General features: G+C 40.3%; 2 protein-coding genes across 2 annotated transcripts in view; one reads left to right on the forward strand and one right to left on the reverse strand.

Moving 5' to 3' along the window:
* The window catches only part of LOC147625354 (uncharacterized), a 12,266-nt gene extending 104 nt beyond the window's left edge, over positions 1-12,162 (reverse strand). The window contains exons 1-12 of the mRNA XM_086817969.1: positions 11,411-12,162; positions 11,195-11,323; positions 11,024-11,110; positions 10,771-10,893; positions 10,609-10,671; positions 10,357-10,508; positions 10,134-10,262; positions 9,882-10,055; positions 9,657-9,794; positions 9,477-9,570; positions 9,230-9,366; positions 1-122 (exon numbers count right to left, since the gene is read on the reverse strand). The exon at positions 1-122 is cut by the window's left edge and continues 104 nt beyond it. Coding sequence (XP_086674095.1) covers positions 1-122; positions 9,230-9,366; positions 9,477-9,570; positions 9,657-9,794; positions 9,882-10,055; positions 10,134-10,262; positions 10,357-10,508; positions 10,609-10,671; positions 10,771-10,893; positions 11,024-11,110; positions 11,195-11,323; positions 11,411-11,899 — 1,837 coding nt within the window. The 5' untranslated portion in view covers positions 11,900-12,162. The remainder of the gene's footprint in view (positions 123-9,229; positions 9,367-9,476; positions 9,571-9,656; positions 9,795-9,881; positions 10,056-10,133; positions 10,263-10,356; positions 10,509-10,608; positions 10,672-10,770; positions 10,894-11,023; positions 11,111-11,194; positions 11,324-11,410) is intronic.
* A 1,286-nt stretch (positions 12,163-13,448) lies between these two features.
* Positions 13,449-15,279, forward strand: LOC147625355 (uncharacterized). Its single transcript, XM_086818677.1, has 2 exons — positions 13,449-13,861; positions 14,768-15,279. The coding sequence occupies exons 1-2, from the start codon at positions 13,590-13,592 to the stop codon at positions 15,003-15,005; spliced, it is 510 nt and encodes a 169-aa protein (XP_086674803.1). The 5' UTR covers positions 13,449-13,589; the 3' UTR covers positions 15,006-15,279.
* The last annotated feature ends 583 nt before the right edge of the window (positions 15,280-15,862 follow it).

Here is a 15,862-nt window from a genome sequence, read left to right on the forward strand (position 1 = left end):
AAAAGGCCAGTGAGAGGCGCCATAACACTGACAACGGTGAGTGGATAACGCGACCAACAACATAGGCTGCATAGACTCCATCGACGAGCAACACGCTAGCTTCACCAACGACACAAACCGGCCTGCAGATCGTCAGCGCACCGCATGAACAAAAAGATAAACCTTTTTAGTTTTGTGTTTGGCTAAGAAAAACTAAGGCTTATCTATCTTCATCGTGGTGTAAAAGGATCTCTCACATTCTTCACATGGGCCTTTAAAAGATGGTTTTGGGTTTCACTAGCATCAACATCACAAATTGTCATCCACCTTTGGGCCTTTAAAAGTGTAAGCTGCCAACATGAGCAGGTATGCGTGACTCCTATGATCGATGGGGAGTATGTCTCTCCAAGTGTGTGGATACCCTGCCTTAACTACGCGTCAAAAATGGATGTATGCAGCCAAATGAGCATGCAAGTGTGTATGAGAGTCAAAAGAATGCTCTTAAGTAGAAAGCTTTGTTGGGCAAAATCCTTTGAGTCATCCATAGATAAAAGGACCAAGCTAGATAAAGCCTCTGAGTTCAAGGTAAATAATAAGACCAATCCAAGCTACACCAAAAACTGTCACTACCCAAGCCAAAATGTTGCAACACTCGACCACTAAAGAGTATCCAAAGTAGCACCTTGCGGGAGTGAAAATTAACCCGACCAATCTCTAAAATAACCGCTGAAATAGAGAATAACCAAGCCAAACGAGCCTTTAAGTTACTTAGCCAAGTTAGAAATGATGGGGGGGTAATGTAACCCTTGTAACCTCGCATCTAACAACCTCGCATCCAACAACCTTGTAGTAGCCTAGAAATATGGCACCAAGGGGGGGGTGTTGAGAAATGTGGTGCCATGGAGCACAAGGAAGGTAGGGAGTGAGTCACAAAAGAAGCATACACATTAAAAAGGGAAGAAGAAAAGACTAATGGTCCTAGATCAAAGACTGCTTTTTATGGTCACTTGTAAAAGGTGAAGTCAATGGTCAAAAAAAGGTGAAGTCAATGGTCAAAAAAGGTAGCACATGAAAAGCACAAGGTGGCACATGTACTGTGAGCATTTATGGACACATGGGATCCCACAAGGGTGTGGGATGGAGCTCCATGAGAGCTATAAAAGGATGTACTTGGACTAACTCTAATGCGATGAGATTATATGTTTGCCTTATAACTAGTTTAGGTCCTTCTTAATCAAGTTTAGGAATTCTCTTAATCTTTATTATGGTGTTGCTTATTTGTTTTGATCCCCCATAACTTGGCCTAGATCCATGTTTCTTAACATTTGCACATGAAAGACCCCACCTTATTCTCACCCAATAAAAAAGGAGGGAAATTTTAATCCATTTAGGCATTGCAAGTTATCCTCCATAGATATGATATGTGGGACTTTCAACATATTTCTTTTATATAGGTGTTTGCTTGTTCAAGTGGAGTTCTGGCTTAATCACATGCTTCATGTCTTTTTACTGAGCATGGGAGAAACATAAGGATCATTAAGATAATATTTGGTGACTAACTTTAGGGGTGATTAAAAGAAAGAATGATAACATGATTTTGCATGATGATGGAATAAGGATAGTATAAAGAATAAGTACCTAAACTAGATATGGTTAAAATAGCATCGATGTACTTGACTCATGATTTGAAAATCATACTTCTAAATCACGCATAATACTTACAAAAATTTCCAAAACATACAAGAGATTTAGATTTTATATTACCCTTTGCACTCACGTGGTATTGGATTTTCCTAAAAGAGTGGGGCAACTAAGGTGATGAGTCAACTAAGGTGATGAGTCATCATCATAGGACTTCCATTTCATATTGGCCTTACCAAGGCTCAAAAAATCTCTTGTTTCCTAAAAGAGTGGGGCAACTAAGGTGATGAGTCATCATCATAGGACTTCCATTTCATATTGGCCTTACCAAGGCTCAAAAAATCTCTTGTTTCCAAGAAATCAAAATAAAGGTAATGCTTCCTAGTGATCGGGTTTCAATACTAAAAATATTGGGTTTATGACTAAAATGTATGACTTTTCCCCTTAAAAATAAAAACAATTCCAAATTTCAACTAGTATTTCCTAATTTTACTGCCCTTTCACTATTAATTATCATTTTTGAGCCTTGGGTTATACATAAACATGCTCTTCTTAACCCATCATATGAATATAATGCTCTTGATAACATGTAGAAGATCTAGTGGTGGGTTAACATTATACTAGATGAAACAAAAGAATGGTATTTGTGTTTTAGAGAAGTGCAAGACATGCTTTCATGAAATAAAAGAAAATTGACACCTTGGAATAAGCTCATTTAAAACTATGACATTGCTTCTAGAGTATGTGATCTATAATGATCCAAGCACTATTCAAGCTGGAAGGCAAAAGTAGATTAGTCATAACAAGTATTTTTTAATCAGAGAGAAAACTCATAGTCTTATTTTTTGCATATTTCACTCAATCATGAATGTGCCTCATCATATTTATTATAAGAAAGAAAAGAAAGAGCCAAGAGCTTATTTGGATGTGTGTGTGCACATGCATGCATGCATGTATACATGCGTGTGCGTGCGTGCGTGCATGTGTGTGTGTGTGTGTGTGTGTGTGTGTGTGTGTGAGAGAGAGAGAGAGAGAGAGAGAGAGAGAGAGAGAGAGAGAGAGAGAGAGAGACCTATGTGCTTGCACTTTGGTGTGTTACTATTAGATCAAGGTATTCTAAAATATTATTGTTGATAAAGTAAAGAGCGAAATTATTAATTTATTAGAGAGAAATTATTCTACAATATTATGGTTGATAGAGTAAAGAGATAAATTATTAATTTATTAGAGAGAAAATATTCTACAATATTATAGTTGATAAAGTAAAGAGAGAAATTATTCTACATTATTATTGTTTATAAAGTAAAGAAAGAAATCATTAATTTATTAGAGAGAAAAACAATAAGCTAAGAAATAACTCTTGGAAGAGAAACTTAGTGAGGCATATAATCAAATGAAAGAATTGATAAATTCAACAAAATAAATAAACAATCGAGCACCTCAAAGTCCTATATATTCTTGCTTTGTGCGCAACAATCAACGTACCACATTTTGTAAAGCCCTATGTAGATGCACTTGATAAGGTTTGTGTCACCATCTAAGCACAACACATGAAAAGTGAGAGGGAGGAAGTGTGCCATATCTCACAACCCTATTTTCCATTAATGTCATAAACATAAACTTAAGAATGTGAAAAACCTAATAGACAAGATTAATAGAACATTGTTTTTTTTTCTAAAGGTGACATTTGATTATGAGAGAAGGCCCAAAGAGAGAGCTATATGTTCTATTTCCAACAATAAAGATAAGTTTGAGACCTTAAGACAAGGCAAAAAATAAGAAATACCCTACAAGTCATTAATTCTAGAATAACCAAGCCGATGATATTAATTAATTCACATATTCACTTAAATGCCTATTCAATTAATTAGTGCCGTAAGCGGGCACTAATTAATGAATAGTCTAAGATATAAAACCTTAACAACCTAAGGTCATAACTCTCTCTCTCTCTCTCTCTCTCTCTCTCTCTCTCTCTCCAATGTTGCGAAACAACCTCAAACTCTCCAGTGTCGAAAGCAAAAAGAACACTCTAATCATGTCACAGATAACACAAGTTCAGAGACGGTCTCTCTTTCTCTCTCTCATGTCTCACATGAAAATGAGTATGGTTTTTTTTAATCAATATTTTTTTCCCTTTACAAACCATCCATGTGTGTGTGTGTGTGTGTGTGTGTGTGTGTGTGTGTGTGTGTGAAGAGGCTCTTGCCTCGAGTACAAAGGCTTGTGCATTCGTTTTTATAGCCTCCATGGAAGAACCCAGAAGATGAGTAAACGTTCACCAACTGCCTCACGCAAGTCTAAGGCTCCACATCTCAAACGTCTGACCTTCAACCCACTATCCGTTGCTATCCATTCACCATAACAAATTAATACAAAAAAATATTTGGCCCCCATATTAGCATTAGCTGCACATGGTGCAATTAAACACAAGTTGAAAATGGCAAAAGGTCATATTACTTGGGTTATATATACGTTTCACCACGTGGAATCATATGAGTCCACTTTCATTTATTAACTAGGGCCCCACCCTTAATTTCAAAAACTTGATGATAAAAGATTTAAACCACTTACAGATACCTAGTCACTTTGGGTTATATATACTTTTCACCACATACTATCATTTGAGTTCACTTTCATTTATTAACTACTTAATTTCAAAAACTTGATGATAAAAGATTTAAACCACTTACATAAACCCAACCACCACTTCCATGCAATTACTTGTACTTTATGTTAATTCTTACAACCACTGTTAAGGGCGTGTGGCCAAGTGGTTATTTCGATCAATGGACCACCATACCAAATTGTTACTTTTCCTGAACACTAAGTTGAATGGCTTTGACCCTTCTATTCCTCCCTAGAAGAGTGCACATTTTAAAAGAACACTTGCATCCTTTTAGCAATTGCTCATTGACCATGAAAACCTTAACACATTCATTTATATAATTTGAGTAAGTTCATGGTTTTTTTTTCAAGGATTCTCATACACACAGCCATAGGCAAGTCTTGTCCCTATTGCATGTATGGCAAGAGGGGTTCAAACCCAGATGTTGTCTGTGACCTTTGAACACCCTATCCATAGCGCTATGTACATAGTTGAGTAATTCCATGGTTGAAGTTTAGATTATTAGTTGTGAAATTGCCTCAAGTTTTGCCAAAATCCATGGCTCTTAACATGTACAAGTGTGTGCGTGCATGTGTGTGTGCGTGCACGAGTGAGTGACATAGCTTAAGAAGAAAGAATACGTATACATGCGCGCGCACGTGTGTGTGTGTGTGTGTGTGTGTGTCTATGTGCACGAGTGAGTGACATAGCTTAAGAAGAAAGAATACGTATACATGCGCGCGTGCACGTGTGTGTGTGTGTGTGTGTGTGTGTGTGTGTGAGAGAGAGAGAGAGAGAGAGAGAGAGAGAGAGAGCAATGGAGGTGTTGGGAGGGAATAAGGGTACCGAGAGGTATATGTGCGAGAGTGAGTGAGAGAGAGAGAGGAGTCACAGTGGAGGTGGTGGGAGGGAATAAAGGTTCCAAGAGGTATATGTGAGAGAGAGAGAGAGAGAGAGAGAGAGAGAGAGAGAGAGAGAGGGGACGAGAGGGGAAAAGTGCATAGGTATCTAGAGGAAAAGTTATAGGAATCAATGAAGCAATATGATGGCTATGTAATGTGTGTGCGTGGCTTGATACGATGTGCACATGCTGGCCAAGTTGAAGCTACCAATTTTATCATAAGGCCAAAATAACTATACCTAAAATTGCACACGCTTCATCGATAGCCATCCTCTTGGCTCCCTCAAAGCAAAAAAAACATGCAAGATGCTACCCCATCCTTTAGGCTTCCTCCAATGCTGCATTTAGTGGACTCTTACTTGGTAGCTTGCTTGACATCCCACACACGGCGTCTGTGGCAAATTTTTAAGCTTTACACGATAGAAAAACATTGAAATTTTGAGGCGACAGAGCCCATGTGCCTGATTTTGAATAGTTAATATAAATATGTATTATTGGTCCCCAAAAAAAAAAGAGGGAGAGAGAGGGAGGCCCTCTGGCCTAGGCAAGTTAAGGCATTTTACACTTCACATAAGGGCATGAAACATTTTACCCTTCAAAAGAAAAGCTATATTTTGAAAACTTTTAATCTCAACGAAAAGCAAAGAAATGTGGTTATGGATTGTGCTCTCCTTGAAATTTGAGGCGTGCGAGGGGTGTACCTCGTCGCTATATCACACGGTGCTTTTAATAAGCGCCTCAGGTGGGATCGATGGCTGAGACGAGCGCGCGGTTCTCGGCCATCCGATCCCACGCGATCGAAAAGTAAACTAGGACGCGCAATCGACGGCTGCCACGATCGCGCGATTCCTGGCCGTCGATCTAAATTTTTTGAAAACTAAACTAGGATCATCGCAGCGCGAACTGGGAAGATAATTTCGGCCGTCGGATCAAGCGAAACTGGCAGCGCGATTCGTGGCCGTCGGTTGAACACCTGTAAAACCTAGCTGGTGAGGGAGACAAAAGCTTTCGAGACGGAGGAGTCTGATTGACAAAGCGTAACAAGCACTCGGTCGTAGTAGAGGTATGTGAAAAAACATACGTTTTGTTCGTCGATGGTCATTAGAGACAATGCTATGCAAACGGTGATGATTTCAAAGATTTCAAAGATTTCAAACTATAAGCAAACGGTGATGATCCTAGTTTAGTTTAGTTTGATTTATGAGACTAATGCATAAACGTTGAGTTTATTGACAATGCAACAACTCCTCCAAACGCATATGCCAAGTTGCCAACAATGATGATTTTATGGATTGACTTTCAATAGTGTGTCCTTTGTATAGCATGATATATGGCATTTTTTGTATTGCATTTTTTTGGGAATATAAATCATTTTTTGTAAATCATTTTTTTGTATTGCGTTCAATTAATCAGGTTTGAGCGCCTTTCATTGTCATTCAAAGAATGCCCGCTTCCACCTTGTCATATGTTCCTTACACCACCCCTTTTGATCCCTTTCACTCAAAGAAGCTTGCTTAACATTCAAGGTAATTTGCTCTCTCTCTCTCTCTCTCTCTCTCTCTCTCCCTTCTCTCTAAATCACTCAGTCTATTTGATATGTGTTAGGAAAATCAAAAAACAAGGTCTACGCAGTAAAATAAGAAAAGTAAGGAAAGTAGGACTGTGTAGTAAACTAGGACTGTTAGCAAACTACGACAGTCTAAGGGATAGATGAATAGCATTGTATTAAGAAAATTTTTTGCGTTTTCAAACATGATAACTTTCTAAATATGTCCATGCGTGTGAAGGATGAGCTTGTGGATTGAAGATCGTGGGATTGAAGATGGCCCAAGTGAGCAAACTACGATCGAAGAATACTTGGTGCCTGATACAAGTAGCCAAGAATCTAGTTGGAGTCAAGAAGAGGATGGTTTCTTTGCACAAAGGGTTGAAAGCAAAGAAATTGAAGAAAGTGCCAAAGAGTCACTTAATCCACTGCTTTATCTATCGCCTATATATTTCTCCTTTGATAGGAGAAGTTATGATGTGATGGTCATGGTTATTCAAGGGAATTTGTCGATGACCATTGAGAGTCTTAAGACTTTCGATTCTAGAGGAATCCTTGATCTGAAGAAATGGAGGCGAATGAAGGAAAATCTTTGCTTGGATCCGAATCAAGATGGCTCCCTTGTGCTTCGCTTAAAGTCATTTCCAAATTTAAGGATAGCATGCATAGAGGAATGGGAGAATATTGTCATGACATGTCATAATATATTGGAGTGTGGAGATCATAGAGGGATAAAGGAAACCCTTGAAACCATTAAAGAAACATGGTGTGTTGACATTCGTCAACATGGAATCCCTATTTCTTATGTAAAGGACTTCATTAATTCTTGTGCTTGCAGAAACATGGTAAAAGGACCGGATGGAGATTCTATTCCACGTTGGCTTCAAAAGAACCCAAAAAGAGAACCCACTACCATTTTGAATATTGATAGCTCTAATGTGGAGAGGCATTTGATAGAGATAATGATAGAGCACAAAGTGAGGCTTGTGAAAGTTCGCTCAACAAAAAACCAAGGGCCATCAAAGAGGGTTGTTGATTACTTGTGCCATAGAGGTGGAGAACCTACTCAAAAGGGGACACTAAGGAGATTGAGGACCTCAAAGAAGTGTCACTGTCCGTTTAAGGTACAAGTGGAGTATTTGAATACAAAAGACAAAGCAGTTATTTCATTATATGCTTCTCATAAGGGACATGTTCCTGGCACTCGAAATGATCTATATCATTTGCCAGTCCATCCTATTGTCATTGAGCGTTGTATAGAGGATTTGTTTGACATTGGTAGCTCTCGCCATGTAGCAAGGATGTCACTCTCAAAAGAGAGATTGCATATGGAGAAATCTTCAGACCTAGATCGCACGATCTTTAGGTTTTTCATGATTCCAAAAGAGGTCTCCATGTTGTCATACCAAGTACGCAATCAAGGTAGAATTCTAATACTCATGTACATTCGTGGTTTCTTTTCTATGTGAATACATATTCTTGACATTCATGTTATTGCAGACAAAGCTACAGAAGATGATTGGGCATTGATGTACATGGAATGCTTGAAACTAAAGACACAAAACAAGGTGAGTTTGGTGGTTTTTCTTGACATCATTGGAGTTTCTTTATATCTTACCATACATTCTTAATTACAAGTTTCGTGGATATAGGTGCTATATTGTCAGCCCTACAATCCTCAAGCGAAGGAAGACAAAGACAAACCATTCATTCTTATTATTCAAGATACGTGGATGTTACAAATGGCACTTCGATTCTCCTTGCATAACTCATGGGCTATTGATAGTACTTTCAAGACAAATAAGTTTGGCCTACCATTATATGCAGCTGTGCTACCAAACCAACTTGGAGTTGGCATTCCAGTGTGGTGTATGATGTGCACTAATGACCCAGGCTCTCATGGTGAGAGCATTGCCTTGGAGATCACTATGAAAATGGTTTTTTCAAGAATGGGAGATATTCGTCCTACAGCTCTAGTCATTGACAAGTGTCCACAAGAACTACAGCCATTGCTTAAGGTGGTTGACGAAGATCCGCATTGTTGGGTTCAACAAGACCAAGAAACTCGCCAACAAGTTGCATGCCATGTTATCCTATGTTGGTTCCATGCTAAGAAAGCTTGGGTTGAGAATTTGTTACCACAAGTAAGAGCTTGCAATATTTCAAGGATATGGAATGTGGGTATACAGTTAATTAGGACTGAATAGTAAACTAGGACTGACTGTGCATTAACTAGGACTGGATAGTAAACTAGGACTGTGCAAAAACTAGGACTGTGCAGTAAACTAGGACTATGCAGTAACACAGTACTTCGTAATTGAGAGTAGCTTAGGATGTCTGATTTAACATGAGTTTTGGGTTATAATTTAACCTCAAAAAAAATGTGAAAAATGCAGGTTTCCAAAGAATTGCAAGATGAGATTTACACATCAATGTCAAATCTCATGCACTCGGTCACAGAAATGGAATTCGAACAGAAGTATCAACATTTCTTACAATGTTACAATGCCCATGACAATATCATTCGGTATGTGACAACTGGTTGGTGTGGGTCGACTTGTGTTTGGCGAAGGCGATGGCCAAAATTTGGCCGATTGTTCTCTTATGGGAATGTATAAGGCTCCCATCGATAAGTTTCTTGATAAATGCCATTACATAAAATCCGCAATCAATTGCGTTTGGTTGTTTTGGCACCTACAATGTTTACATACGTATGTCTCATTTGATTGAATCCAAAAAATGCCATATATCATGCTATATATACTATGTCTCAATATTCAAAGCCAAAATTAATTTTCACATACCTCTATACACTTCAACTCAAACCCAGTGGATGGGCATGCAAGAGACTCTTGTAATGGTCCATGTGTGCAACTTGAAGAAATTGACTCAAGAACTCTACAAATATATACATGTAAAATGTTAGCTAGCATTCACCCAAGCATTATGGATTCATGAACTTCAAAGTAAAGCTCTTGTCTTACCGTTGCACAATGGAAACATACTCGCCCGAATTCCCTACATGCAGTGAGTCTAGGTGAAGGAGAATATTTTTTCTCGATGACAAGCCTCTCACCTTCATGCTGTGGGAATTATAGACCACAAAAAGAGTCCAGTGGTGCCTAAGAAACATGAAGTTGTAAGTGCTTTGTCTACTCATGACAAAACCAAGAACACATGCATCAATATGAGTAAAGTATTGACCTTACCTATGTACTAGAGGTAGAAACAAGAACACATGCTTGCTCAGATCAATATGTCCAAAGAAATTCTGCAAGGAAGTATTCCTCGTTGGACGCCGTGAAGCCACATAGTCATACCACAAACTATCCACGAATGTAACCTTCTCCAGAGCATGTACAGGTAGGGTTTTTTCCATCCACCTACAAAATGAACATGCTTTACACATCTTTGAGCTGCAAATCCAAAAGCTATATTTCAGAATTGAAAAATTTACCGACATGGCAAATAGGTTAAGCACACGAGTAGACGCTTCCACATTCATGATTGACTTAGCTAATTGCACATCCACCTCGGCAATGAATCCCCAACGTGTAGAGTGTAAGTGAATAGTCACTCCGTGTTGAAGTCTACACAACCAAAAAATCAATCCTTGCGTAACTTTAAACCATGCATATGATAAGATAATTCAATATTCAAGCCATAGAGTTATAAAAAGTATACCTTTCATAGACCGCACTTAGATCTTTTACCTTGCCCAAGACATTGTGCGTCTTAATGTCACTAGTGGATATTGTTATTATTACATTTGAAGGCTTACTCTCACTCGGAGAGCTAATATCAAAATAAGTTGCATTCACATTGCAAGCCATCCCCTTCAAGTTCAAACAAACAAGAGTTGACATAAGGAGCCATGGTATGTGAAATAAATCCTACTCTTAAATTGTGTACGAAGAGACATCTTCCACCCCTTACCTTCTTCCGTTTCTTACTTTTTTTAGAGAGTCCTACATGAGCCTCCTTGTTGACAATTTTCTCCTAAAGTGAGGAAACAAGAAATAAAGCATATTTATGTATTTTAGGGTAAGGAAAACAACCTCAAAGTAGTACAAAGGTTGAAGAGATGTATTTTCATACCGTTGTAAGGGGGGCTTTTCCCTCGAATTCCACATTTCTCATCGACACTTCGTCATCGATTATTTTGTTGCCATGTGAGGAGCCTTCACTATCATGGATTTGAACATTTTTCTTTGATCGAGTCTTATGAATTGGAAGATTACAAAGTTTCATGGTCCACGCAATTTAAGGTTAGTACCATGTTTTTAAAGAAGCCCTCTACTTAACTTGTACACCAGAAGCCATCAGACCAACTAGTACATCCATCTCTTACCTTCAAAGGAGAAAAAACAACACACTTTTGTCTCTTCTTCACTTGAGATGGAGCCCCATGCTCATGGTTCGCCTCATCAAGAGAGCCCTTCAAGAGAGTGGCATGTTATGAGAGTAAAGATAACAAGCAATGAACAAGTTAAAAAAAATCAAAAAATCATATCTTGCATACCAAAGGAGGAGACTCTTTCTGATTTTCATCCTTGCCGCTTGTGAATATGTCCTCATCGAGGTTTTCCATCCGTTGAGAACCCACTTCACCATCATCATTGTCAGAATCATCACTTTCTTTTTGGCGTCGCTACAAGATGCAAAATGAGAGCTTAATAATGTTCATGGTATAAATATATTTCACAATTAAGGTTAATAGGACAAGAGAAAATCTCACATGTCTGGAATATCCCTCTTTAATGCGCCGTTCAATCCCTTGCATGCGTTTATCCTTGTTCTCCATGTATTGTTCCATGCCCTTGGCAACAAATCCCTCGATGAATGCTTCCTTTCGCATGTTGTAGGCTCTCTTAGACAAGTTGGTAGGAGCTTTCTTTTCCCAAGCATCTTCAGCCAAAAGTCTTTGTTTCTTTTCATTGTTTTTCATGTTGATTTCAAATTTACGTTTTGCATCTAGAAACCTTGTCTGTGCTTGCTTTGCAGCACTCTTTGAAGCTCCTTGCATTCCACCACCCAAGGGGCGTCCTGTCTTTTGAAGTGGGATATCCACCTCTAAGCCATGGTCGACTTTCAAGTGGCGGATCATATGAATTCTCTTGATATAGTTCGTGTTCCATCTAGGACACGTATCTGAGACTCGACATTGCCGAGCAAGTTTCCCAGAAGGAAGAATTATCTCCTCATAAAGAGGGTTTGCAGGTGGCATCTAATAGCAATGAGTACCGAACTCACCATCAATATAAAGAGGTGACATACACAAATTGGAACCACATACTTTTAGCAAAAAGAAAGACTACAAGAATATGTGCACAAGGGTTAAACTAGGTTGAAGCTTTAAGTGTGTCATGTATGCATGGTTGCATATTACTAAACACATGCATGACAAGAAGACATTAATCATGGCAATAAGTGAACCCAAGCATGGCTATAAGCATGCATGCAATAAGCACCAACGTTAAAATAAGGCTGATTTTCAAACTATAAGCATGCATGCAATAAGCACCATCGTTAAAAGAAGGCTGGTTCTCAAACTGGGTCTTATAGTAAACCAGGGATAAATAAGCACCATCGTTAAAATAAGACTGATTTTCAAACTATAAGCATGCATGCAATAAGCACCATCATTAAAAGAAGGCTGGTTCTCAAACTGGGTCTGTTTGTATAGTAAACCAGGGATAAATAAGCACCATCGTTAAAATACGGCTGATTTTCAAACTATAAGCATGCATGCAATAAGCACCATCATTAAAAGAAGGCTGGTTCTCAAACTGGGTCTGTTCGTATAGTAAACCAGGGATAAAGTACGACTGTGTACTAAACTAGTGTGTAATCTATTTTGAAAAAAAACGTCAAGCTACTTGAACGTTCCAAAGAAATTAAAAAAACACGTCAAGGAGGAATGCAAGAAGAAGGCACCGTGTGGTATAGTCTGATTGACGGCTGAGGGAGGGAGGACGTGCCTCGTCGGATGTATCACCGCCAATACTTGGACTTATGCCTTGGCGGACGCTACAGCCTCTTCTGCAGGTACGGCGAACGCTCAGCTTCCTGGCAGGTACGGCGGCAGGTACGGCGAACGCTACAGCTTCCTGGCAGGTACGGCGGACGAGCGCGCAGCTCCTTGCAGAACTAAACTAGGACGACGCGCAGTTCCTTGTGAACTGGGGCGGCTGCAGGATAGCGACAGGTCCCTAGGTATTGGCGGTGTCATCCGACGGCCAGGAATCGCGGGATCATCTCAGACGCACGATCCATGCTTCTCCCAGTTCGCACGCCGCTCGTCCTAGTTTAGTTCTTGCATGCAAGTGATCGACGGCCAGGAATCGCGCGATCGTGGCAGCCGTCGATTGCGCGTCCTAGTTTACTTTTAGATCGCATGGGATCGGATGGCCGAGAACCGCGCGCTCGTCTCAGCCATCGATCCCACCTGAGGCGCTTATTAAAAGCACCGTGTGATATAGCGACGAGGAGGGGTGTAAGTGTACATACTACAAAGAGGTACCACTTAGAGGTGGAGTTATGGGAATGAATGAAGCACTAAGGCCTATGTAATGTGTGCTTCAGGGGGGAGACAGTATATTAATGAGGTAAGAGTCATTGGAATGAATGAAGCACTAAGGGCAAGTGAAGGATGTGCGAGAGAGAGGGCATGTGTCACTGTGTGAGGGAGAGGGAGACGTGTGTACGCGTCCTCGCAGGGAGGACTGTATGTAAAGAGAGTGTGAGAGAGCCTGTGACAAGAAACCCCAAAAACGAACGACCAGTCATTTGCAGTAGGTAAAGAGGGAAAGAGAGGAGTTTCACTTCCGCCATAGCCGAGACCTTTCTTGTTGTTTGCTGCTTTGTGTGTGTCTCGCTCTCCACGAGCTTTTCTTTATCTTCTCCTCTGTGTAGCCATGGCCGAGCAACAAACCAACTGTGTGGAAACCAAGCTCTCCTCCTTCCCCTGCGCTTACCACGTCTGCGTGCCTCAGCTGGTCGTGGAGGCCCCCCTTGCCTCCGACGCCATATCCTTCTACAAGCGTGCCTTTGGAGCCGAGGAGGTTTCCCGTACCCTCCACACCAAGCGCAAGGCAGACCAGGAGCTGCCCCTTGTCCTCCACGCTCACCTCAAGTTTGGCACCGCCGAGATCATGCTCTGTGACGAGATCGAGGAAGCTGGTCCCAAGTAGGGCTGCGTTTCTTAAAATATCTCGTTTTGACGGGAATTCTGCGTTTTAAAATTCTCTATGTGATTGACGTCTGCTACGTCGGTCCTCTTCTGCAAAGAAATCGCTGCGTATACCGACTGTTTGTGCATTTTGTGTTCTGCACCGGTATCATTGGCTGTTTCCTGCATTTTTTCTGTTCTCCACGCGGAATTGTCGAGTTTTTTCTGTGAGTTCGTCCGTTTTGCACCGGAATCACTGCTGTTTGTCCGCTTTTTAAAGTGCGCGGAACGTTTCATCGTCCGCTTAGCAGCTTTGCGTGATTTCAGGACTATTAGGTGAAACCTTCAATTTTCTTCGGCTTCGCAGAGCATATCCTGGTGAATGCTTTGCCATAGTGGCTGTCTAGAGTGTTTTCCTTTATGCTTGGTAAGCGTCGAGTTCAAGGTTTCTGCGAGGGATTACGAATAGTTGGTTTTCCGTATGAAGGATAGTTTCTTGTCGTCTATGTCTTCATTTGTTTGGCTCATATTTCCCTCCTCATATTTCTCTTTGTTAGGAGCGGAAAACGATTACTTAGTTTATAGTGTGGAATTCGTGCATAAGAAATGTTGGTTTCTCAGTCTGTGTCTTGAAAAAGTTGCTAGTCTGTGTCTTGAAAAGGTCTGCCTGCATGTCTCTTCATTTGGCTAGTTAGTGGCCGGTTACAATAAGTAAATCTAGTTGACGGGATAATTTTTCTAAACGTCCACTTGATTTCACGCGGGAAAGTTTCTCACATGCTTTTATAGCGCCTGATAAAGATTAATGAGACCGCTGGTATTTTTAATTTCCTTGTGTTCTCGTTTTCGGTGCTTGTGTGCCTCACGAGACAATTTAAGTTTTTTTTAAATCAACGTGGCTTGTGTTCTACCTTTGTCTTGCAGCGTGAAGTCCCCGGTGTCTTTGAAGGGAAGCAGTTCAATCCTTCACGTGGTGACCGACGATGTCGATGCAGCCTATGCAAAGGCCTTGGAGGCAGGCGCAAAGGCGCTGGAGGAGGTAGCGGACCAGCCATGGGGCATGCGCTACGGCAAGGTGGTGGATCCCTTTGGCTTCGCATGGAGCTTCGGTAGCCCTCTGAAAGAGGTCCACGCAGCAGAGGAGGCAGCCCCAACTGCATAAGAAACGTCTCACATCATTCGAAGGCCTGACAAAGAAAGCTGGTCTTTTTGCAAAGGCCTGACTAGGATCAGTGCCGCCAATACATAGTTTGATCAGAGGTAGCTAGTTATAACTTCTTGCTTAGGTCAAAACGCGTTTTGAGATTGGATTGTTTTTTCCCTGTGAAGTGTTCACGCTATAATTTTGACTAGGAAGACCTTGCTATTTGATGGTCTCTTTGGTTATGTTGATTATGTGCAAGAACTTTAATGAAGACGTTTAGAGAATTTCTGAATTTGAGCGTTTTCTTGAACCCAATTTTTAAGCTTCGGTATTCAGTTTCTCCAGCAAAAAAACTCTGCGGCGGTAACTACTAAACGCTGGCGTTTGCCAAACTTTTCGCCGTTAGGAACTGTGGTGGGTCGGTTCACTTACATAACGACGGCCCCTGACGTTTTGGCTCCCCATGAGATATTTATTCTTTTAAATACACTCACATACACATCACATGCTATGTTATGTTTGATTCACTAATGAAGAGGATTCATTGAACAGTATGTCAATGTTCATGCCATGATGATTCTGATAACTTCTTGCATCCCAATTGTAAGTAGTTTTTTTAATTAAAAAACAAACCTGCAAATTATATAGAATGACTTGTAAGATTTCTATTGGAATGAATTTTGAGGCACTTGTTCAAATATGGATCTAAAACAAAGATGGTTTAAGAAGACTAAACAAACAACTTGTTAGGCAGGTTGAGAACAGATGTAGGCACACATATATATGATACAAAGGAAAGAAAAAGGTCGATCAATTTGTGTTGTCTAATTTGTCAGCAAGTTACTCATATGCAGATGGTGATTCTAGTGGCTTTG

This window comes from Cibotium barometz, chromosome 24, assembly GCF_041138505.1.
Source record: "Cibotium barometz isolate CiBa-2024 chromosome 24, ASM4113850v1, whole genome shotgun sequence".
NCBI classification, from domain to species: domain Eukaryota; kingdom Viridiplantae; phylum Streptophyta; class Polypodiopsida; order Cyatheales; family Cibotiaceae; genus Cibotium; species Cibotium barometz.